Source organism: Ammospiza caudacuta, chromosome 1 (genome assembly GCF_027887145.1).
Source record: "Ammospiza caudacuta isolate bAmmCau1 chromosome 1, bAmmCau1.pri, whole genome shotgun sequence".
Taxonomy (NCBI): Eukaryota; Metazoa; Chordata; class Aves; order Passeriformes; family Passerellidae; genus Ammospiza; species Ammospiza caudacuta.
Window position 1 is genome coordinate 118,915,042 of NC_080593.1, and position 25,142 is coordinate 118,940,183.

At 39.3% G+C, this 25,142-nt stretch overlaps 1 protein-coding gene across 3 annotated transcripts; it reads left to right on the top strand.

Moving 5' to 3' along the window:
* The first annotated feature begins 625 nt into the window (after window positions 1-625).
* YTHDF3 (YTH N6-methyladenosine RNA binding protein F3) lies at window positions 626-23,746 on the top strand. 3 transcript variants are annotated; one of them, XM_058816547.1, is made up of 5 exons: window positions 626-903; window positions 2,950-2,974; window positions 8,121-8,206; window positions 9,532-11,124; window positions 22,779-23,746. In XM_058816547.1, the coding sequence occupies exons 1-5, from the start codon at window positions 880-882 to the stop codon at window positions 22,800-22,802; spliced, it is 1,752 nt and encodes a 583-aa protein (XP_058672530.1). In that variant the 5' UTR covers window positions 626-879; the 3' UTR covers window positions 22,803-23,746. The 3 variants fall into 3 exon arrangements, with proteins under 3 accessions (XP_058672530.1, XP_058671707.1, XP_058673315.1); XM_058815724.1 differs by lacking the exon at window positions 22,779-23,746 and adding an exon at window positions 14,623-15,124; XM_058817332.1 differs by lacking the exons at window positions 8,121-8,206; window positions 22,779-23,746 and adding an exon at window positions 14,623-15,124 and having other exon boundaries at window positions 818-903.
* Window positions 23,747-25,142: the final 1,396 nt, after the last annotated feature.

Genomic DNA, 25,142 nt, shown 5'->3' on the forward strand with positions numbered 1-25,142 from the left:
ATTCCAGAACTGTCTGGATAGAATCCTATGCCATGTGCTCTGGGATGACCCTGTTTGAGCAGGAAGGTTGGACCAGATGCGCCACTGTGGTCACTTCCAACTCGACCCATTCAGTGATTCTGTGACCCAGGAGAGGATGGGTGACAGGAGCGGCCGCGGGAAGGCCGCCTGAGCCCTCCTCAGGCAGTAGCGGCCACGCTGGGCAACCAGGCTGGGTCGCCTCACGCCGGATGCCCGGCGCCCTCGCCACGCCGCCGTGCCCCAGCAGGCCCGTGGTGGAGCGGAGAGACTTCTCCACATCGGAGAGACTGCTCCACATTTCCCACCGCCGCCTCCCCAGGCATTCGGGAGCCGCACACGCGCTCCCAGGCCGGCGGGGGCGGGAACGGCCCCGGCTCCTTCCGCCCGCCGCGCGCATGCGCACCGGCGCCCCTGCAGCAAGCCCCGCCCCCCCGCGCCGCTGGAGCCGCTGGGCGGCGGGAGAGCGCGCGCGCGCGGCGCGGCTCGGAGCGGCACGTGACATGGAGGAGGCGGGGACGGGAAGGGAAAGGTCAGCGGCGACGCCGGCGGCGGGGGGAGCGGAAGGTCAGGGTGGCGCGGAGCGGAAGTGGGAGCCGGAGCCTCGTCCGCCATTGTGGGGAAGCGGAGCCCAGAGCAAGGGGGGGGAAGCGGCGCTGCGTCCGGCCGGCCGGCTCCTTCCAGCGGGAACCCGATCGGCGGCGGCGGCGGCGGCAGCAGCGAACCCAGGCGGCAGCGGCGACAATCAGGCGGCGGCGGCGGCGGGGAGGAGGCGGCGGAGGCGAGCGAGCGGCCCCGGCGTGCGGAATCACTCGAGGCCCAGGCGGAGCGGAGCGAGGGGATCGCGGCTCCCCGTGAAGAATGTCAGCCACCAGCGTCGACCAGGTACCGCCCGCGGGGCGGGGGGGGCGGCCGCCCGCTCTCTCCTCTTCCCGGCCCCGTCGTTACCCGTGGCGGGGGAGGGCGGCGGCAGGGCGGCCACCTGCACCTTCCCTCGCCGCCGGGGCGGCGCGGTTCGCGGCCTCCTCCTTCCCTCCTTCCTTTCTTCCCTCCCTGCTTCCCTCCCCGCCGCCATGGGGAGCGGCTGTCCGTCGCCGCCGGGATGGCGGGCCTCTCTCCCGGCCGGCCGCCCCTATTTATAACCGCTGAGCCGCGCCGGGGCCGCTCCGCCTCCCCGCGCTCCCGCCCGCAGCGCCCGCCGCTGCCGCTCAGCCCCGAGCGCCGCCGGCCCGGCCCCCGCCCGCGGCCCCCTTTGTGTGTGCCCTGCTCGGGAGCCGGCCCTTCCCGGCCAGGCCCCCGGCTCCCGGTTCTTCGCCCCGGGAGCGCCCTAGGGCCGGGCTCCCCGCGGCGCCCGGCGCCCGCTCCTCTCCTTGCGCGCCCCGAACTCCGCCAGGCTCCCGTTACCGCATCCTTCCTCGCCCTGCCTTGCGCTCTCCTCGCCCACCTTTCTCCCTTCGCGCCTCTGACTTCTTTTCCTTCGGCCTTCGCTTCTTCCACTCGTTCTCAGTTTTTCTCTTTGCGCTGTGCAACACTTTTTTAAACTTGGTCCTTCACGGAGCTTAGAATTTGTTATTTCTTTAACCTTTGCTAGGCCTCTGCTGGTGTTTCTTTCTGGCTGGAAGCTGTTCTGTCTTGATCTCTGCTTCGTCCGTGGGTTTCTGCCACTCCCCAAAAGTTTTAGCCCTGCAGTCCCTTGCCTCCTTTTATTTTCTCTCTGTGCCTTTAGTGTTCTGTTTCTTTTGTCTCTGTGCATGCTCTCCAGTTTCCTTTAAGCATTTATTTCTAGCTCAGTGATCTCTTAGCTTTTCATTGTTCCTTTCATGAAGGCTGCTTCTTCCGAACTTTTTCTAGTTCTGTCTCTTGTTGGCCTTTGCATGCCTTTGTGTCTGGATTAGATTCATCCCAAAAGATGAGGTGGTTGGGGTTTTTCAGGTTACAGAGATTTTTCCCGTTTTGGGAGAGGACAGTGTCTAACCAGTGCACCTCTAGGTGAAGCAGCGTTGAACAGTTTTAGGTAACTCTTGAGACAAATGCGCATGGAAGTGACTTGGAGGTTGTTACCTCTAAAGTTTCAAACCTCTGAATACTGAGTTCTTCAGGACTAAAAATTGTTAACAGACTGATGGAGCCTGGAGAACCACTCCTGTTTAGTTGAAAGTAATGTGAGAAGGTGAATTAGATTTTCATGGACTAGCATTTGTTTTTTGAAGTTAGTTTATCTTGCTGTAGCGGAATTAAGGATACTGTAACTTGTAATGTTACATTGATTCTTAGTGCATGACAGATTAACAGTGTTTTGTAATGACTAATCCCAAAAAAAAAATCCTCCTTAAGGAATTATTTCCTTGTGTGAAAGCATTGTACAGACTGTACATAATTTTCTCAGTATAATTGCCTAGGTGAGGAATGCACAACTTGAAGTTAAGCATATGATAGAATTCTGTATTCCTTCGTATATCTAAAAAGCAAGGCATTGTATGTTATTCTCTGATAAGTACCTGTCAGTCAATTTAAAAGATGACATATCATAATGAAATTTGGGTATTGGCAGTAATCTTAAGGTACTGACCTTTTTTGTTAACTCTGTTATTTTTGTTTATTGCAAATGTTTTTTCAGGCCCCGGAGCAATTAAAATTCACTTGTTCAGCCTTTCTGCACCATTTAATCTTCATATGCTGATAAATCCTAGATAATTTCAATAATTTCAGTAAAATTCTATCAGGTTTTGGTTTTGTAGTATTTTATAATGTTATTTTAAGTAATGTCACAACATCTTTATAATAGCATGGTTTGGTAATATTTTCAAGTGATATTTTAGTTGGAAAGGGCAGAATTGGCAAATAAATAGAATTACAGTGAAGTTTATATTAGAGGATTCTAACTGAACTTGTTTTGCTTCTCCCCCTTCCCCCCCACTTTCCTATATACAGAGACCTAAAGGACAGGGAAATAAAGGTAAGTTAACCTTGTATTTATATATAAATCTGTAATATTGCTTTTATGGAGGATGATGTCTGACAGTCATAGCAAGAGGTTGTAGCTATAGAATGTCTTTTATTTCAGGGCAGGATGACAGTAAATTGTGTGCCGAAATGTTACCTCCCAGCACTTTTACTGTGGCACAGCAGTACGTCAGTTTACAATGTGTTATTTTGCAAAAGATTAATGTCAGAAGTCAGGCAGTTAAATAGTCATTTCCTTTTAGCTGCCTTTGTGATATGCTTGTATAATCTCTTCTTAACGGTACACCTTGGGCCTTTCTGTGTAGTGAGTAGAATCATCAGGAAGAATCTTCTGAACAGCTTCCTTAGTTTGCTAGACAGCAACCATGTGACTAGTTACTCATATCTATGAGCAGAAAACATCACCTTCCTTATTCTCTGAATTTTTGTAGTCTTGCTTCATTTTAGCACCAGTAACTGATTTTTTGTCTGTGTAACAAGCCTTCTGCTTTTCTGCTTTTTAATGTTTCTGTCAAAGTCTTAGTTTTTAAATACCATACTCAGTGGGTTTTCTTTCCCACAGAAGGAAAAAACTACTAACTACTTAATATTCTTCTCTCTGAAATTCTTGGCAAGTCAATTGTAAACAGCATTTCAGATTATATCTTGCAGTATTTTGTCTGGAATTTATTTTCTCACTAATATTCTTTTGGAATTTCTTACTGCCTAAACAGTCCACTTTGTACCTATTTAATTCTTAGTTGCTCAGCAAACTGAGCTATAGAGTAGCATGCACACAGCTACCTCTGTGTGTTAATATGCTTGTTATACTAAGGCAGATAAGAAACTATTTTTTGAGCTTGGGTACTCTTTGCCCCTCTTAGTTCATTATCTGAACTAATTTAATTGGTCTCTGTGAGCTGTCATTTAATGTTATCCACAGCATACTTATTCTATTATTCCGTCTACGTGCAGATTATCTGCTTCTTGTTACATGTATTGCTTGTGGGGTGGCACGTGGTTCCCAGATCTCATTGAGTTTGGCTGTTCTTTTTAATTTCTCTGCATTCAGAGAAAAAGGAACACGTTTATCTCCTCCTTAGTTTGGTCGTTCTTGAATACTTGTTCTCTCATATTCTTTTTTTTTTTTTGTCCAAAGTGCACTAATTAACTACTTCATGTTTTTGAAATAGTTTGTGGTTATAACCTTCCATGTTGCCCTTAAATGAGAAGAAAAGTCAGACTCGTTGTAGCAAATACTTTGTGGCTTCACAATCTTTGAATTATCACTTCTCAGTTTTAGAGAGGTTAATTAGATGCATCTGTTAGAGAATCACACAGGTAGTTTTTGAACTGTACTCTATATATGTGACTTGGACTGGAAGTATTAAGCATTTCTATTTGGGTGCTATGTTACAGTGTGTGAAAATGCACTAGTCAGTTTTTCTTTGGCTTATTTATGTTAGCATATTTTTGTGTTCTACAATTTGTCACTGCTGTGGAATGTTTGAATCAAAACACATCTCTGCTTGCTATGTAAGGAAGAGATTTTTGCATTTCTGAACTTGGATTTTTTTATGGACTGCATCCTTTTAAATAATGAATACTTATGATATATTCTCTTGATGAGAGTATGACCTGAGTGAAAACTATAGTGAAACAGAACAATTAATCTCTGTTCTGTTAAATTATTCAGTGTAATGTCTGCTTAGTGAAACTAAGTTATGACTTAGCATTAGATTAAAGGCCTAGGAGATTGTGCTAACATCTTCACTGTAGCACAAATTGTTGGCTTTGGGCTAGAGGCTTTTTCAAGTGGTTGAATTTAGTCAGTGTCAGCAGTCCTTACTGACCACATGTTAGCAGCCAGTAGTCTTTCAGTTGTTGTGATAGGTTTCAGCTTAGAGGAGCTCTGAGGGAAGATGTGATACTGAGTTAACAGACCAGTCTGAGGGTGGTTCTGTGCATAGGAGAAGAGTAGTAATGTTAGGGAGGATGGCAGAAGCTGTCCACGTCTGGTAGAGCATATGAGAGAATGATAAAAGGGGTGTATACCTATTTCATATTAAAATGAAAAATATTAGACCTGAAAATTATATTGATCGGTAGCTGATTATTTTTGTCTAGTAAAGTGCCTTGGATGCTTTGTTCTAATTGCTCATAAACTGGTGTGCTGTTTCCTTCAACCACAACTTGTGGGACTGAAGTTCCAGTATGTAGAGCAGTACTATCTATCTGTTGTGTCAGATATTTGTGTTGGTATTTCAGAGGCTTGAATGATTATATCTTCCTGTCATGAAACTTTACTTATTCTAGTTGTCAACTACTGTACAGTTGACGTAAAATATCAGAACTGGTATCCATCAAATTATGACTTACAGGGGTGTGAAGAAAAAAGGCACTCCTGGGACTCCTTTTTGGTTTTCCCCCCTTTTGTTTATTATGCCAGTGTATCACATCTGTCATAGGAAGGTGCTGACTTATTTTTACACTTGTGTGTATAACAATTTTTTGTTTCATAGGAGGCTTAAATGTAATTATTAGGTTTAAAACAAGAATGAAATATTTCATGTTTCTTTCAGTGTTTATGCTTCATGTTAAGGTGTGATGGCTTCTAATGAAAAAGTTATTATACCTTTGGGTATTGTATTTTGTGTGTGGCTAATCCAAGGATAGTAGCAGTTAAAAAAATATCAGCTTTAAATTCCTCTATTTGATGAGTTGCTTCTTCCCAATATCTAATTACACTGTATGTTTTCACAGTGTTTGCAGAAACATACAGTATTTTTAGCATCATATTTATAGAGATATTTTTAGTATCTGTAGATTAGTTTCAATTAGTATTCTTCATCGCTGCCCTGTTCAGTTGGAACACTTAACATGAGATTTTGGGAATGAGACATTCATTTGCTCTTGTTAAATGTCTGTGTGGGCTACATTCTTCACTATTAACACGTTATGTGAAGTTAGAGTGAAAAGCTAAAGAAACATGCTCCCAGTGATGCTATTTCACTAGGAAATGTATATATTTCACCAGAAGAAGCGTCTCTGTAGAAATGTTGTGTCACTGACTTAATATCTCAGTAAAGAATGAATAAGAAAGAAAATACATTGACAGCAATATTTTGTTAGTTATGTCAACCCAAAAAGAATTCTGTCTTCAGTGACCTTTAGATACCTGTGGAGCAATAAACACAGCAGATGCACGTTTTATGAAGATTAGCTGTCAGTATGAGGAGATTAATTTTGATGGGATACTAGTCTTGATATACATCTGTTTATTCCTTTACTTGTGGTTGCATGCTTTTAAGAAACTTGTATGCTGCTGCCCATGTTTTTCATTATGATAAAATTGTGTTTAAGAGTTGTGCTGTCTGTTCTATTTGGTTAAGTCTAAGCAGTGAACATGACATAGACAAAATGTTTTGAGGCTTCATCCTGTGTGTAACTGGGCCAAATATACAGAGGAATTCCAATATCAAGAGCTTATTATTATGTTACCATTGTGTGTAAATTCAGGATGATACATGACCTGAACTGAAACTCTATTTATGGGGTAAAAGAACCCCAGCACCTAATATTTAATTTAAATGTGATGTTTGATTTGGAATATTGTTCTATCCAGTTGTAAACTGCATTGTGCTCAGCATTGCTGGTCATATTTGACTGTTGCTAGCATAGAAATGCAGTGTTTACAAACCAGTTTGTAATAGCTGAAGTGTCTGCTGTTCCTTTAAAACTTCAAGAAGGTATTCAAGACACAGGTTGCTTTCTTCCCAGATAATTGCTTTGAAGAAGCCTTCTGTGTTAAATTATGAATTTTTACCTTTTTTTTACTGCTCTCTGAAGTTAATAAAATTTTCCAGGATTTTGATTATTCCTTGTGATTATATCTATTACTTTGTCATTTCTTTCAGCTAGTTTCATTCATTGAAGGCAGTTTTGTTTTAGGGATGTTGAAGTCAATATGAAAAAAAATTCAAGCACCACTTGGCTTACAATGTGAATTTTGGGTGGCAACGCCCCTACCCCCAATGAAGCAAGAAAAAACCCCTGACTCTTAAACACTAATTTCAGCAAAGTTGAATATTTAATTACATGGCTGTATATGCTTTTCAGAAGCTTTTGCTAAAAGAGGGAAGCCATAAAATTGTCTCCTAACTCAGTTTAAGTTTCAGAAAATTGGCTGTTTTCTTGTAACTTCTGCAGTCATGGTTTTTCAGTGCACCTTACTGATCATCCTGAGACTCTCTTTTTTGCCCCACTGAACATATTTGACAAAAAAAAAAAGTTGCATTTGGATAACCAGTAAAATTATTTTTAAGAACAGACCTTCATCTTCAGGTTGTGTAATTGAAAGTGCTGGTTTAAGTCCCTGTTCTGCTTTGCACCCTGGGAAACAGTGGAACTTAGCAGAAGTTTGTGCAGTGTGGCTTTGTTTCAATAGTAGCCTGGGGGATGGTAGAGAGACACTTCAAGTAATTTGGGCAGCTGGAGAATCCCAGGTAGGTGTAATGCCTTAGATGAAATGAAAGGTAATAGGAGACCAAGAAGAGCAGGTAGGAAGAAATTGCAGCATATAGTGCCATATGTGTTGGGAAAGGCCTGTAATCACCTTTTGGGACTTAAGCTTTTATTTCTGTCTTGCTTTGTCACCTCAGAGCTTCAGAGATGTCACTAATGCAGTATAGTTGTGTAGGAAATACAGGATTGAATAGCTGAATAGTGGTGTCCTTCATGGTTGTCTTGGTGGGTAACTGCCTTTCCTCCAGACAGGAGAAAGCTGTATGTTGCAACTTTCCCTGAACCTATTGAATATGTCTATAGATGGGGTTGGTCTGCACATTTACACTTGGTCTGGTACTTCCAGAAATGCTGGATTTACTGCCTGTGCAAATAAGGTGTGCCTGCAGTTCTTGATCCACATGTCTGTGATCCCAGGAAAGAGTAGTCAGGAGTAGACTGTTCTAGCTGCCATCTTTGCAGACCTCTCCTGAGATCTGATCCTCATGATCAGTAGAATGAGCTATTTTGTTTAAATTGGAATGGTGTTTAACAATAATATGTATTTCAATATACAGATGATTAAGAAATGTTACCTAGATTGAAAGTGCAGCATAGGTTTTCCAGTGACTATTCTAATACAGATTTATTTTTAGTTTCAGTACAAAACGGTTCGATTCATCAAAAGGATGCAGTAAATGATGATGATTTTGAGCCATATCTAAGTAGTCAGACAAATCAGGTAAGTGAACATTGGTTAGTACCTTGAAGTAAACTTTGACATTCAGCTGACTTCCAGACTTAATTTTTGGATATTTCTTACCATTACTGACTTGCTGACTATGAATATACACAGAGATATAATTTTATGTCATACTTTGTCTCATCATATGATATCTTAAGCAGATGAAGTGTTCTTAAGAATTCTGGAAAAGCTTCAGTTAAAAAGCATGCTTTCATGTCCCTGTCTCTTGTGCTTCTGCTTTAGCTTCTGAAAGATGGAGTTACAAGAAACTTGAGCTAAAAACCAAACCCTTACATTTAAAACAAAATCATCATTTTGGATGCAGTCCAAAACAACAGTTTTATTGGCTCTGAGAATATATTAAATGCTTGGACATGGTTTCCTTTATAAGTGGTAGAAGTAGCTCACAGCCGATGCCATAATAGATGGAAGCTTAGTATCACTACAGCTTGGTACAGCTCTTCTGCCAAGACACTAATGGCTTGACTTCCAGAGCTGTGAATTGCCTCTGTAGTTGAAAGCTGATATGAGTTATGTTAAGTTTGTAAACTGGAGTGATCTTGAGAGAGAGAGAGAGAGAGTGCAAATTATTAAAAGACTAAGAATTTTTGCTTGCCTTCTCTTTATTTTTCCAATAATACAGCATTAAGGAAGCATCAGCTAAACGATATGTGGAATTTTTTTCTAGAAAAAAACAGCAGAAATCATGTGGGGGTAGTCCTTCAAATGTCTCAAGAGATAAATTGTGTGATTTCCCAGGAGTCTATCTGGAGTAGTACTGATTTAATGCCCATTCTCCATAGCATGGATGTGTTACCTCTTTTTTGTTGCTACTCCTGAAACAAACAGGCATCCTTGCATCCATTTCACTCTACTAGTCTGTTGGAGTATCCAATTAGAAGTGAGAAATATGACAAAATCTAAGAATACAACAACTTTAAATTATAGTTGCATCTATTTTTCTTTAGTTATAAAGATACAGTTATGTACCTTTATAACTAAAGAAAAAACTACTTGTTTTAGAGTAGCTTGTTATTTTCTTGATGCTGTTGGCATGGAGGCATTTTAAACCTAGCTTAGGTGCTAAACATGAGGATAATGTTCCAGAGCAAAAGGGGGCCCTTTAATGCTTTGAGAAGGTCTCATGAAGAAGTGGCCATATCTGACAGATAGCTCATTTATCTTTTATGTTGTGAGGAATGGTGAAAGTTACAAATACATTCATATAACCCTTAAAAATGTTTTGGATTGTGTTACAGGCTTTTTTCCCCTGAGCATAATTGTCACTATTACTGATTCTTTAAAAATTTATTTTCTTGCAGAGTAACAGCTATCCACCAATGTCAGACCCATACATGCCTAGCTATTATGCTCCATCCATTGGATTTCCATACTCTTTAGGTGAAGCAGCATGGTCAACTGCAGGTGACCCTCCAATGCCATATTTGACAACTTATGGACAGATGAGCAATGGTGAACACCATTACATACCTGATGGTGTATTTAGTCAGCCTGGGGCATTAGGAAATACCCCTCCATTTCTTGGGCAGCATGGATTTAATTTTTTTCCTGGGAATGCAGACTTCTCTACATGGGGGACAAGTGGATCTCAGGGACAATCAACGCAAAGCTCTGCTTACAGCAGCAGCTATGGCTATCCACCTAGTTCTCTTGGGAGAGCCATAGCAGATGGACAGGCTGGATTTGGCAGTGATACTCTGAGCAAGGTGCCTGGGATTAGCAGCATTGAGCAAGGCATGACTGGACTGAAAATTGGTGGAGATATGACGGCTGCTGTAACAAAAACCGTAGGTTCAGCTCTGAGCAGTACAGGTATGACAAGCATTGCAGCTAACAGCGTGCCCCCAGTTAGCAGTTCAGCACCTAAACCAACCTCATGGGCTGCAATTGCAAGGAAACCTGCTAAACCTCAGCCGAAACTCAAGCCTAAAGGTAACGTGGGCATTGGGGGCCCTGCTGTACCGCCGCCACCTATAAAACACAACATGAATATTGGAACTTGGGATGACAAAGGGTCAGTGGTAAAAGCTCCCCCAGCTCAACCAGTACTGCCTCCTCAGACTATAATCCAGCAGCCTCAGCCATTAATTCAACCACCACCACTGGTGCAAAGCCAACTGCCTCAACAGCAGCCTCAGCCACAGCAACCACAACAGCAACAAGGACCTCAGCAGCAGGCCCAGCCTCACCAGTTGCAGCAGCAGCAGCTGCAAAACCGCTGGGTAGCTCCTCGTAATAGGGGTGTGGGCTTCAGCCAGAACAATGGAGCTGGTAGCGAGAACTTTGGTTTAGGTGTTGTGTCCGTCAGCTCCTCACCTTCTGGTGTGGAAGTGCACCCAGTGCTGGAGAAACTAAAGGCCATAAACAACTACAATCCCAAAGACTTTGATTGGAATCTGAAGAACGGACGTGTGTTTATAATCAAAAGTTATTCAGAGGACGATATTCATCGCTCCATTAAGTACTCTATCTGGTGCAGCACTGAGCATGGGAATAAGCGCTTGGATGCTGCTTACCGGTCCCTGAATGGCAAAGGCCCGCTCTATTTACTCTTCAGTGTGAATGGCAGTGGACACTTCTGCGGAGTGGCTGAGATGAAGTCTGTTGTGGACTACAATGCATATGCTGGTGTCTGGTCTCAGGATAAGTGGAAGGGGAAGTTTGATGTCAAATGGATCTTTGTCAAAGACGTTCCCAATAACCAACTGCGACATATTCGCTTGGAAAACAATGACAACAAACCAGTTACCAATTCGAGGGACACTCAAGAGGTACCCCTAGAAAAAGCCAAGCAAGTGCTTAAAATAATTGCTACTTTCAAGCATACCACCTCAATCTTTGATGACTTTGCACATTACGAGAAGCGTCAAGAGGAGGAGGAAGCCATGCGTAGGGTAAGAAATCAGTGTCATTACAGTAGCTCTTTTTTTTCTGTTTTCAGAAACCTCATTTTTCATTCATCTGGAATTTCTGTCTGCAAGTGTTAAATCAGAAAGTGGTACTTCTTGCTCAAAGTCTCTACTTGATATAACTGGCTCTTAATGAAAACATTTAAGTTCCTGTTACTTGTTTATTAGTTTAGTCATCTGTTTAATCACAAGATGAAGGTAGGCCTGAATAAGCAGACATCTGACAGGTTCTACTTCTTCAATGCAAATGAGAACTGAATTGAGTCCATTTTCCATAACTGAAGTCTTCTTGCTTAGATTTTTACAGTTTCTGGATGTCACAAAAAGGAACAGAAATTAGAGAAGAAGCGTACTTTATTTCACATAACGTTTCAATTCAAATTCTGCTTTAATGAAATGTTAACAGCATGGTTAGTGTGAAGAGCAGGTTTTCTCCTTGATTCAATTTATCTTTTGTGGAACTGTGAAAAACATAAGTGATAAAGTGATGAAATAATTTTTTGACCTTTCTGATAGTGCATTTCCAAAAAAAAAGTGTTCATTTCTGCAAGGAAGAGTAAATGTGATAACCCTGTAGAGAAACTTTTAGTTTTGGAGACATTTCCTGAAATGCTCATTAGACAAGGGAAAAGCATTTAATTCAAGCAGTTTTGTAGTACTTGGGTACTTTGTCTTGTGTACCCTGCCTAATCATAACACTTGTGCTCACCATTGGCCATAATATTTACGTTTCCTATATTTACTTGCTTTCCAGACTTGCCAGTAACTGTAAATACATGATTTGTCTCATGGTTAGAAACATTTCAGGATCTGTTTTTACCAGTCAGATGATATGCAAGTATTCAAAAATGAAGTTGCCATCAGTGTGATTTTTTGCTAATGTTCTCTGTTCATCATGTCATACCACTTGCTGGAATAAAAACCCCCAAAAGTTTAGGGTTTATGCTAACTAAGGGCCTTGAGAATTTGTTCACTTGAAGCTGACACCTAAAGAAGCTGTGAAGCAGGTGAAATGTTTACTTCTCTTAGGTTTCTAGTACTGTGGTGGTTTCAGCCCTGTTGTACATTCCTAATCCTTCAAGGTGTGTGTTGCATCTCCTGTGGAACTGTGTCAGGCATACTCCAAACCAATTTTGTAGTTCTATTGCATGACTCTGCAGTAAATTGTTATGTTGAAAGTTTTCTCTTGTTAGGAGGCTAGATGAGTATCCCAGTTGGGTATGCGATGCCCTTTGGATTATTTTTTCCTAGAAAGAAAATGGATTATGCCCCAAATGAGTATCATTAACATTCATGGTATCTCAGTGATGGAGTGATGGACTACTTTTTTAACTAATATTTAATGTAAGGGAAGTACTTCGACTTTTTCAGGCTTTGGTACAACTTCATCAAGTGCAGAACCACCAGCCAGTCAAGGAAGGTGATTGTCCCACTCTACCCTGTGCTAGTGAAGCTTCACCTCGAGTCCTGTGTGCAGTTTTCAGTGCCACAATATAAGATGTAAAGCTATTAGAGAGCATCCAGAAGGGCCACAAAGATAGTGAAGAGTTTGGTCTTCTCCATGTGGGAACGACTTGTGGACACTTGGTTTGTTCAGCCTGGAGGAGACTGAGGGGGGAGACCTTACTGTGGTCTCATGAGGGGAAGTGGAGAGGCAGGCGCTGATTCTGTCACTCTTGTGACCAGTGACAGGTCTTGAGGGAATGGCCTGAAGCTGTATCAGGGAAGATGTAGATCAGATAGAGGAAAGGAGGGTGGTTGGGCACTGGAACAGGCTGCCCAGGGAAGTGGTCACAGCTCCAGGGCTGACAGAGTTCAAGAAGTGTTTGGTCAATACTCTCAGGTAGAAGGTGCAACTCTTGGACACAGAACCAGGAGTTGGACTTTGGTGATCCTCATGGGCCCTTTCCAGATGTTCTGATTCTGTGATTTCCTGTAATTTTGTAATGTTTCAGGAGGACTGAGATTATAATGCATAATGGATCTCTGTAGCCTTCACACTTCAGTATTTTGTAAATTTTCAGAATTTTGGGATGTTTCATAAATAACTGGTTTGCTTCAAAAAACTCCTTTGTTGAAAAAAAAAAGCTTCACAAACAAGTCATAATTCAGGCATGCCCTAGCAACTCAGGAAAATTGTTTTATTTTTGTGGATTTGTTCCCTCAGTAGTAGGTAAAAGCCACAAAATGTAATGAAGAGGAGGAATGTAGATTAGTGGAAATGTTTCTATGTGTGCCAAACTTAAAATTCAAAGTACTGAGTTCAGGATTTAGTAGGTCTTGAACTACATAATTATGATGATGGATATTTGACTAATAAATTAACGTTGCTATTTGAATAATATCTTCAGAGAAAGATACAGTATCTGTATGGCTCAAATATTGCCCTCTTTGTTTCTTTGTAAATAGTTAACTTTCCCAACACTACTGAGAGAAAACATGCTTGTCAAGATACTTGCAGTAGTGGCCATTGGCTCTTTTAAGGCATTGTACAAATTGGTTTTCTAATTATCAAAAATTGCTTTGGAGCTGTGTAGGTTAGTCGTGAGGTTTTCTCTTTGTAGATGGATTTGAGGTGTGCTTTCAGCAAATTAATATAGACTTAAAATACAGGAAGTTCAAATTAAACTAATGGCATCTACTGAGAGTTTAACTTTAGCAATCTCTTGTGATTGAATGTTGATTTTAAATGTGGTTTTTCTTTTATCACACAGTGTACAAGTAATCTGTCTTTAAGTTGTAAACATACAATTGTTAACTCTTATGATTTAAGTCTGTAAATGCACCAATTAGTATTGTAAGCTCTGGTTTGTGGTTAATTGAATAGCTCTTTATTACCTAGTGCCAGCTAAGCTTTCATGGAGCTGTATTTAAATATGTGCACTTTCTACTGCCTGTAGAACTGTGTAAATTAAGTTCCTGTTCATTTTCTTTGGGAACTGTGGCAATCACTTTGTTTCCAGTGTTTTGGTCATGAAAAAATATGCTTATAGCTGTTAATAAAATATTAAATGCATCAGGCTGCAGTAGTCCCCTCCATGTTCCTTGAAATTCAGTTAATATTTTGTTGTTGCATAGGTGGTTACAAACTTTCATACAGCCAGCAATCTAAATATTGCAAACAGCACATAATTTAGGGATTTAATTTGCTTTATAACTGTTCATCATTACAGCTAATTTATCTTAAAATAATTGGTTGTAAAAGTTTAATCTTAACAACTCAGGGGGATCAATAATTCATTTCCAATATGGCCTAGCAGTATGTTTTATTAAAATATGGCAGTATTCTTCTGAAAGTACAATGAATAGTCTCTGATAAACATGAAACATGGCAACTTTGCCATTTGATAAAGGTAACTTGAAAATGACAAAGAATAGTCTCTTTAAGCATAAATACTAGAGCTGTAGTGTTTGATGTAACCCTGGTGTGGGTGAGGCATCTACAGCAGGGCTTGTGCAGTAATCATTCTTTTTCTCTTCCAGCTCAGGCTCCAGACTCTTGTTTTAAACATACAAGTGCTGTGATCTTTACCAAAGGATCAGAGAAATGAGTGATGCTTTTCATGAGTTCTGTCAGACATACACTGAAATGATCTGGAATTCCATTTGTCCTCAGTTAACTGCTGCTTTGTGGTGTAAATGTGCAACTTGTATTGCATATTATTTAAAAAGATGTTTGATTGTCTTTCACCAGAAAGCTGTAATATCTAAATGAATGAAACAGAAATCTGAAAATATGCCTTTTAAGATGACTTAATTACATTTTAGAAAATCAAAGGTATTGAAAATAAAGAAAAACATCTGTAGTACTAGCTTTGCATCTGATCTTCACTAAGTATATGGGTGAAAATAAAATGTGGCTCTGATTAAAAATGCAGTTGTTGGCAGATCATGACTTCCTTGCCCACAGATGGTGGTTTATTACCTGTTGTCCTAGGACTTCTTTTGGTGCTTTTTGATGGAGAATTCTACTTTTGTAGCATATAGTGGGAAAAAAAGGTCATGGTTTCATGTAATTGTAGAGTGCTTTAGATGGTTTTCTTGGTGTGATAGTCCACAAAAATAATTGATTTTTATACATGAGGTAAGATGGAAGTACTTAGTATATATTTGTGTTTATCTAATTTGCATTTGGAAATTTTTTTACTTTTTAGGAATCCTTTAAATGGTAGATAAATAAGCATTTAAAATTTTTGCTTTCTTATGTTATATTACTTATCTTGTAATGGGAATGCTGACATAGTTAGAACTTCTTGACTCTCAAAATGAGTGATTTTTTTTACCCCCTTCATTCTGATATCAATGTAACTTCTGTTTCTCTGGTAATTGTAATTATCAGGCTGTAGTGTTAAGCAGTGTAACTCCTTTCCTTTCTAGGACATTGCTGACATTGTGATTGATTTGATATTTCTTAAAAATATCTTGAAGGGAGAAATCATCCATTAAGAGTGAACTGTAGCTGCTTCATCCTCCTCTTAACTCCCAGACATCAATTACTATAATATAATGTCAAAAACAGATACAGATTCATTGACAGATTTTCAGTTAAGGAAAACAGGTGATTGACAAAAATTTTTAATGCAGTTAAAATATATTTGTAGCAAACAACTTCTAAAAGTTTGTGTATTTATATTTAGAAGAGGTTTATGTAATAAACATGAAACTATCTAAAAGAGGGTTATGTAATTAATATCTTCTGAGAAACATGTTCATTTCCTGTTCATTTCAATTTCCCTGAACTTCCTATTTATCAAGAGTGTCATCTTGATAATTGGAAGTAAGAAAGCAGAAACAGGAAACACTTTTTTTCCCTTCCTTGCTGGTTGTGTGATGAATATGTACCCCTGGTCATGGGAGAAGATTATTTGGAGCTAGAATAATTTTGAGCATACTGCTCCAGAATTTCCTTTCCGTGATGATGTGCTTATTTGCCATGTCTTTATTTGCTTTTGCATCTTTAGTCTTTTGGAAAAACTTAAAAATTACCCTCACGTTTTATGTTACAGTCACAGGGATTTCAAGTGTGCCTGTTTTCTGTGCATTTGGTAGAGTCAATTGTTTCTGTTCCAAGGTATAGTTTAGAATTCTTTAGAGTATGGGGATAGATGTTTGTGGTCTCTTACAGAGTGACCATGTAAGAGTTTGAGCAGTGATATTGCCTGTGTTTCTCTAGTGATGATGCAAGAGGGAAAGCGCAATATTGGACTGTTGAATAAGAGATGGAAGGTAATTAAACTCACAGGCACAGTCTTAGTTCATAGCAACACTTGTACAGATCTTGTCCTGTGTTTTTTTGTTTGTTTGAAATCCCTACCTGGAAATCAAGCCTACAAAGTCCTTTTTACAGAGTTCAACTTCTCCTACTCCGGGAGTGGAAAGACCAATTTCTCCTGTAAAATAGGGACCCCTGTTGGAAAAGCTAGGAATATCAACCAAATGGTTTACTTCAAAGCCTTAGAGAACAGTCACTTTTTGGAATCTAATACTCTGTCTGCTTAAATATCAAGGCAGCTAGCTACGACAAGACTTCAGACTTGAATTGAGCTGGATCTGTGACAGTTGTACCTTTTCTAAGTGCTATGTCTTCTAAGTTGTGATTTTTAAAGCAAAGGAGAAATTCTAGATCTCTTGTTCCAGAGCAGAAGCAGAACCTTAAGTATACACAGATAACTGTAAAAGTTCATAAGGCAGCCTTCTGCCTCCTGCTACATCTCCTCAGATTTCAGTGCTCTATTAAAACAAATTGTCTAGAACAGTGATGCTTTTCCTGCAGTTTGCAGGGAAGAAATATGCCTGTGTATTGCAAGAAAGTCCCAACCCATCTGACTCTTCACAGCCTTGCTTCATTGATTCATACTGCAGATGGGCTAGCTAGCAGTAACTCAGTGGAGATTTCCTGGAAGTGGTTTGCTGGAAAAAACAGGACTTTAGAACATACAGATCTTGCATGTCCATTGAAGCTATTCCTGTAGATTCGGTTGAATTAGGATTATTTGTTTTATATCAGAACCAATTTGCTTAAAACTTCATATTCATCTACCTGAAATGAAGCATTACAAAACTTAGTAGATGATAGGTTTCTCAAGCCTGGTTCTTTGTGACTTTTTCAGAGGTTTGGCAGTATAGTTAATATTGATGAGTAATTATTGTTTTGTTCTGTACCATACAGATTATAGTCAGTTGTAAAAAGTAAATGTAAACTTCCACATTCACTGCATTTTCCTATAAATAGGAAACCAAGATAAAGTAAGTTAATTTTTCCTCATGGTAGGTTGGAGTTTGAGTTACACCTGTTCAAAGAGTATGAATGGTGAGGCTTAAAGAAAAACTGCCTGAGAAATTCTTCCTCAGTGTATTTTGTAAGCCCTGCAGTGAATGTTATTTCCCTTCCAAGGCTACCATAAATTCCTTAGCAGAGCAATTAAGTAATGTGTTTTTGTTGCCCTTGGGCATCTGAGAACAACTAACCCAGGTGTCAGTCATCTTTCTGCTTCTTTTGCTGGGACAGAGGTCATCACTAAATGCAATTTCTATAGATTTGCTAAGAAGCTATCTCTTGTCAGTCTTCAAAAGCCAATGTTATACTCTGAGCATTGTTAACAAATAATAGTGAGGATCTGGAGGCTTTTTTTTTAAAATCATCTTGCTGAAATGGCTGTCTTGTAGATAATTAAAGTCTGATATTTCAGTGTATAATGATGTACAGTGCTGAAGCAAAGCACCTGCTACTTGTATTTAGAATTAGCTGATCTGTCACTGAAGGTATCTGCCTGGGAAGACAAGACTGGAAGGGCTTTTCTGGCTCATGGAGTTCAAGCTTGGTTTCTGCAGGGCCTTTCATTGTTGTGTTATCATACTGTGTCTTTAAGTAGTTGGGTTTCTTTCTCCACCTCTGACTTTTGTACTGTGTGGAATTTCAGATGGGGATTAACTTCTTACTGCCTTTATCATTTTCATAATAAAATCATATGGTCTGTTCATGTTCTACTAACAGTGTGTGAGTTTGATTGAATTTAAATTTATTTATATTTTTACAGTACTTTTTTACATTTTTTTCCTATAATAGGAAAATATGGTTACAATTCTGTTTCAGTGACTAAGTAAAATGCCATCAAAACTAGTAAGAACAATAAATAAATTGGAAGTCTAGGTCTTCTGGCTTTTGCAGAGTTTCTTAACGTTTATGTACTTGAGAACCTTTATATACTATCTATAGTTCAACTGATCTGCAGCAACAGGGTCTCAGATGAGTATTAGTTTGCAAAGTATACTGGGAAAAGAAGCTCCTCTGAAGTTGTAAAAGCATATTTGCCTTTGTACGTTAACTTTGATTTTTAATTTGTGCCTTGTGGTTTTCACGTTGGGTCAAGGAATAGAAGAAAATTAGTATTTAGGGAGGGAATGGCATCTGCACAAGAAAAATTTCTAGGATCATTTAAGATTTCTAGAGACCCTTCTCATCTACTCCTTCCCTCCCTGCTTCCCAGAAGTGCTTCTCAGAGAAATTGATTTAAATATATTTAACTGTTCTGAGGTTGTTTCTGTGTTGAGGAGATGTGCCCTCTCAGTTGGGAGTTCAAGAGTGAGAAGTTAAAAATGACCAGTATTTTACACAACTTTAAAGCTTCAGTAATCTAGTTTATATTAACAGCCAGTGATATAAACAGAGTAAACAATTTCTGGAATTTTTCACTTTTCCAGTAATCTGTTTTTCATTGTGGTTCTCAAGCTTTAAGGTCAATGCTTATGCTGTCCTAGCTTTAATGGTACACTGGAGGGAAATAAATTGCAGGTTATGGCTGCTGCCATTAGTAAATGAGATTTCATGAGCTTTGCTGTGGCTTCTTTTCACCACCTCTCCAGCTGCCTGCTCTGCCTCTGCCAGGTGTTTGTGCCCACGCAGCACAGTTGGCAGAGCAGATGAGTTCCTGTGCCTCACTTCACAGAATGCAGTCTGACATGTTAGCTTACATTGCAGATGAGCAGGGCTTCTAAGTTGAAGATTAAATCACAGTTTGCAGTAAAGCAGCTTCTGAAGCTGTTGTTAGAACGCTCCCTCATGGGAGAGGGGCAGAGTAGACAGCTCCAGGCATGAACACTTTCAACGTTGCAGTAAGAGGCAGAGGTTTGGCAAAATTCTAGTTTGTTTGGAGGTGTTTTTTTTTTTTGTTTTTTTTACAATTCTAGCTGATAGTGCTGGAGGGTGTGTGGGAGCTCTGCAATTGGCCTGTGTAAATTTGCAACCCTGGATAGCTTCCAAATGGATGCCTTGAAATGCTTGCACTTGCAACTACTGCAAAAATCAGCCAAAGTCATTCTTTCAGATCTGCCTTTCCTGACCTTGAGTTTCAGTTTGTGGGACCTTGGGAAAAAAATACAGCCAAAGACTGGAGTAGCTTCTTTTTCTTGTTAGGCCACATTTGCATTTACATGTAGACTACTTAAAATGAGGCTTTTTCATTTGCCTTCTTTGTAGCAAAGAAATCCCAAAGTCAGGGTTGTGTGCATCTCAGTAGCTTCTTTCAAATCAGATCAGGAAATGTTTTTGTTGCTTTGAATTTTGAAATTTTGTTAGCACAGAGATTTCATTATATCTGAGGATAAATTACATTGCAGCTACTTCTCAGCATGGGATCATTCAATTAATGCTCTGAATTCAGACAACTGAAATTTGGAAGTAAGTCAGCTTAGCAGCTCAGACCAGGCTAATTTCATAGCTTTGTTTGTACTAGATTGATGCACATTTCTAAGGCTGAAGCAATTTTTAGATTCACCTTTACTTGACTTGTGCAGGAAGTTATTTGCATCTGTGAAATGTGCTGGCCATATGGTCTGCAGCTGAAAGTACCTTTAACCAGCCAATATGTTCCCATATCATCCTGATTTGAATGGTACTTAATTTCCATGTCCTGTTCATAAACTCCCCCTGCAGCTGGGTAGTCTGACCATGGTGAGTTGACCTTTGGCAGGGAACTTAAATATACAGGAGAAAGTTTTCATCCAAGAGCATTGCAAGAGATGTGATAAAAGTTTTGCTTATCTGAATATAAGAAATGAAATTAATTGGGCAAAAGAGAAGTGGTTACACTGGAAACTTCTACTCTGGTACTGGAAGCCTTCTGGAGGTAAATTCTTCTGTTAGTTTGTCTATAACCACAAAAAAAACCCCAAAAAACCAACAAACTCAAACACCAAAACGCCCAAAATCCCTAGGAAAACTGCTTTTTGAGATAGGAAAAGACAGTGGTCCAGGAGTGTGGTGTGTTGTAGTTGGGGAGGGGTTTGGTTTTGAGTGGAATAGCACTGCCTGTGGTTTGAGTAAATCAGGTCGTCTTTCTCTCTGTTTTGCAGTACAGAATGCCAAATGTCACCAATACCAGTATTTGAAGAATGTGCTATGCACTTGCATTGATAAATCATGCTTGTATGTCTGCTTGAAGTATTTAAATATAAATGTAGTAATATGTAATTTTGAGACTAGAGGAAAGATGTGCTGATGTTTTGAAGCCTTTTTTTCCTCTCTAGAATTCAAAGCAGATGTAAAATTTGCAGCACTTCCTTTATTTCATCAGGTGGAAGAGGGTATTCAGGGTATCCTTCCTTTTCTACTTTGAATTTTTATGAACTTAAATGTGTTTTGAGTTGAGAGTTTCACAAAGCATAGTGTTGGTCAGTTTATAGTACAGCAGTTTGAAATGCAGAGAGTCTTGCTAGACAGCCTGAGTCAGTGCTTGTGTGTGCAACACTTGCAAATAAACAGGAACTGATGATTTTAGTTGTATACAGGCTGTGTTTAAAATTGTTATATAGTTTAACATTGCAGTTTCATAGACTCCTACAAGAGTGTTTTTCAACACTTTGTGTAGTTGTTGCAGTTGAAGTCTGCTAATATTAGAGGAATAATCTGAGATGTGCCTGAGCAGGTTATTTTTGCATGCCTTACATGCATAGTGAGGCATGAGGCCAGTCATCATCTGTTTTCAGCCAAGAGTGCATTGTGAAGATATCAGATTGTATTAATGACTGATACTATCAACCTTAAAAAGCAGTATCTCACTATGAAAATATTAGTTACGTATTTTTGAACTAGGAAAAATAGTTTTCTAGCAGAGTAGTGTAAGTATTGCTTTCACTTTAAATATACTGAAATTCTACCCTGGCTAATGTCTAGTCTTAGACTCACAGCTGCCGGGACCATGAGCTGCTCATTGTGACCAAGACTGGGCTTTATTCTTTTGGTTTGACCTTGAAGCAACTTGGAGATCTGTCTTGGAAAGGACTAGATGACCAGTAATAACCAGTATAAATGTTATGTTACATACCTCCTTCTTTCAGTAAACTGCCTTTTGGAAGAATCTATGTGGGGTCATATGCTCATTTTCAATTTTCTTAAATAGTTTCTAGCATTATAAAATTTCAATGTGGTTTTGAAATAGATGTTCAAATGCCTCCTGGGTTATTTTGTTTCCCTGCTGTTATTGTTCCAATTATAATATACAGTAATAATAAAAATATGGAGAGGTACTTTATACTTTTTATTATCTTTTAATGTGGATGGGAACCTACCTCTCTTCCATGCAGGTATTTGTATATTTCTTTAATGTGCTCAGTGGTACAAATAAAAAAAGGTATTATGGAAAATGCTATTGAAAGATAAGGTTTCAGTTTTTTACACTGACCAGTGTCTTTTTGCAGGCTAGAAGATGTATTTTGCAGGCAACAATATATCATTTGTTGATAGTTTTTTTTTATTTTCCTGGAGGTGGTCATAATGCCAAAGTATATGTTTATCTTGAACTAAGTAGAGAAAAGGGAGAATGATGATAGAGAACAGTGTCATTTATTCTGTTAAACCTGTACTACAGAATGTGGATTTGTTAGTCCCGGATAGTTACAGTGCCATTACTATTTTAGCCCTAAATGCCAAATGTGGCATCTCATAGTGCTGTGAGTTAATATGGTCTAGTTAATATGGTCCTCACTGTGGCTCAGCCTCACATTGAAATGAGGTTTCTTTGTAGCCATTCCTATTTCACTGACTTCTCATTTTGTTACTGAAAGTAAATTCTAAAAAAGGTATGCATGACCTTCTTAAAAAATATATTTTTTCCTTGCCACTTGAGCATTTGTGTGGAGGATGAGGTGTTGGGCCAACTAGTTACTTTACCTTTTGATCTTAAGCACTTTTTATTATATGGGGCTTTGATGGATATACCTGGGAATACCATGTTTTTCAGGGATATAATGGATAGAGAGTAGAGCATTTTTTGACAAGCTAAGCAGAAGATTCGGGGTACATCTTGCTTTGTGTGTAGGTCCCTTGGTCTCCTTGCTCAGTTCACTTTGTGCAATATATTTCACTGTAAGTGAATTAAAACTAACATAAGTCCTTTCTTGGTAGCAGTTTTTTGGAACGTTTGCCTTTTAGTTTGGTGTACACTTCTGTGTTTCTCTTTAAGAAGTTGACTTGAATGGTATAATTTAATATTCCTGGAAATAATTGAAGCATTTTCCTTGAAAGTATGTTGCCTGATTTAGCTAAATTGCAAGCAATGAAAATGCTGTAATGATAGAAAAGCAGATAATGTTGATCTGTGTGTATTAACATGATTGTCCTTTTTTGTTTTTGTTTTTTTCAGGAGAGAAATAGAAACAAACAATAACTATATGGAGATGTCCTGCTAGAATACAACACTAATGATGTAGACTCTGGAAATGCCTAATATGTCTAAGAAGACGTTATTAAAGCTTTTTTCTGCTTAAGGTGACATCTTTGAACACTTTAACACGAAATTGACTCTTCTTGTAATGGTTCTCATCAGTGCATCTGCCCTTATACTCTCTCACCAAACACACTTGAGAACTGTACCTTCGTCAAGCACTTTCTGTCCTGAAGCTTTTACCAGTATCTGCTGTCTTTTGTATTTATGCATCCTAGCTAAGGCACAGGAGACCGAACGAATGCAAGGATTCATTAACTCTTTGAATTTGTTAAATACTAACATTTAACCATTAGAAGTGGTTCAATGATGTGAGATTCACATTGCTTCAACTTAATTTTTTCTTTGTTGTAGTTTTTTTAATTGTCAGTTTTTAGCTATTCAACAGATTAAAAGCAAATCATGCCATATTTAGTCCTGGAGTAAAACTCAAGTCTAAATGTTCATGTGAAAATTATTGTAGTAATCTTTTAATATGGCAAAGCAACTTTAAGCTGCAGTTTAGCCAAATGAATCGTAACATGAAATTATAATAGAATGACATTTCCCTTGTTTCAAACTGTTTGGTGTAAGAGAATATTAATATGCAGCTTGGTGGACACCACCAGTTAATGCACATTTCTTTATTTTTTTTCTGTAACATGTATACTGAAAAAAGTGCATTTGTCTGAGGAACTGTTTGTTTGCTACCACTCAATGAATCTCAGTTTTGAGTAAATGTACCTCAGTCTAAATCAGACTTTTTATGACCTTTATAACTACATTTAAAATAATCTTTAATTCCTATTTCTGGGTGTTTGCAAGCCTGACAGATTGCTATCATGAAAGTGAAAATTTACTCCTCTAGGTGATTCACTAGCTAAATAAACATAATTCTTGTTTAGCAAGCATATACTGTTTCTCAAATTTTTTTGTTTCATTGTGCCAACATCGAGGTGTTTTTCCCCCTGTTTGGAAATATTTTGAGAAGAATACTTTGGTCCATGGAGTTGACATGTTGCTAACCGTGTTAAGATGATTTTTGTTAGAAACATGCAACAAGAAGTTCTAGAATACATACTAAATGGGCCAATTCTATACTAATTTTTAACCTCTAAAGATTGTATCTTCTGTTTCAATTCATATAGCAACACGTTCCGTCTGCTGGAAGAGAATATTGAAAAACTGTTAAGAGGGTGTATTGACTGTACAAATTACTGAACAACCTGTACCAAACTCCAGGGATAGCTTTCCCTTTTTAGAGCAGCGATGTTGAAGTCAGATATCTTATAGCTTAAAATAGCAGTAGCACATATTATTTGAACATGCTTCATGTCTTACTGTCTAACACAGATGTTTATATTGTGTTTCAAGTCCTTCATTTACAGATTTTGGCAGTCAAAGTTCTGGAGCTTAAATAGCAAAGGTTTGTCTTTAATACAGATGATTTCGCTGACTTTTGCTTTCTCTGTTCTTAAGCCCTTTGGACTCATACAATTATGCAAATGCAAGAAGTTCAGTGCACACTTCTTGCTCATTATTTTAAATGTTGTTAGAGACTGCAGGGTAGCAGATCCAAATCTTAATTCTTACTGCCAGTTATCTGGAAGCTCAAAAGGGAGGCCACTCCTGTATTTTGGAGTAAAGAAGCAATGTCACTTAAATGATAGATGAGTCATAAATAGCAAGTGGGATAAGGGAGGGATAAGGAAAGTGCATATTGTAAGAGGAGACTAGGAGACAAAGGTTTCAATCCCAATCCCTATGAAATTTGGCTTCAGCCCAAAAATTACTGCTTCCATGTGTATCTGTTCCTTGCTAACAGGTTTTATAGCTATTTGTTTCCCTCTCTGGACTGATTTATTCCAGCTGTCATTGATCAGCCGAAGTGGCAAAGGTCAATGTAGTGAGTCCAAAGGATGTAGTTCGTCTGTGATCCCCCAAGGTGTCAGCATGTTTCTGGTGCTTTGTTACAAAACTACCTTATGAAAATTCCCAGAAGTTCCCAGTTACCAGAAAGCTAATGTTGGAGTCAAGCATTCAGGAACTGATTGCATGTGCAACCCTAGTTTGCTTTCACTGCAGTATTCATATTTTTGCAGGCTTTGTTAATATTTTCTGCCTTACCCCATGCCTTTTTTATTCTAATAGCATGAGCGCTGCTCTTATATTGAATCAGGTTCAGCATCAAGTGGGTTCATCACTTTGTTGCAGACTTTGAAAGCTGGGAAGATGAGACAGGATTGTGAGAGAAGGAGGTGATCACATTTAGAGAGCTGTGACAGTTCTTACACTGTTCCAGGA

What these genes read in the sequence shown, in the direction of transcription:
- YTHDF3 (XM_058815724.1), top strand. Translation starts at nt 880, where the DNA reads ATGTCAGCCACCAGCGTCGACCAG. An exon ending in CAGCCACCAGCGTCGACCAG is followed by an intron (nt 904 to 2,949) that starts GTACCGCCCGCG and finishes TCCTATATACAG; the next exon opens with AGACCTAAAGGACAGGGAAA. An exon ending in TAAAGGACAGGGAAATAAAG is followed by an intron (nt 2,975 to 8,120) that starts GTAAGTTAACCT and finishes ATTTATTTTTAG; the next exon opens with TTTCAGTACAAAACGGTTCG.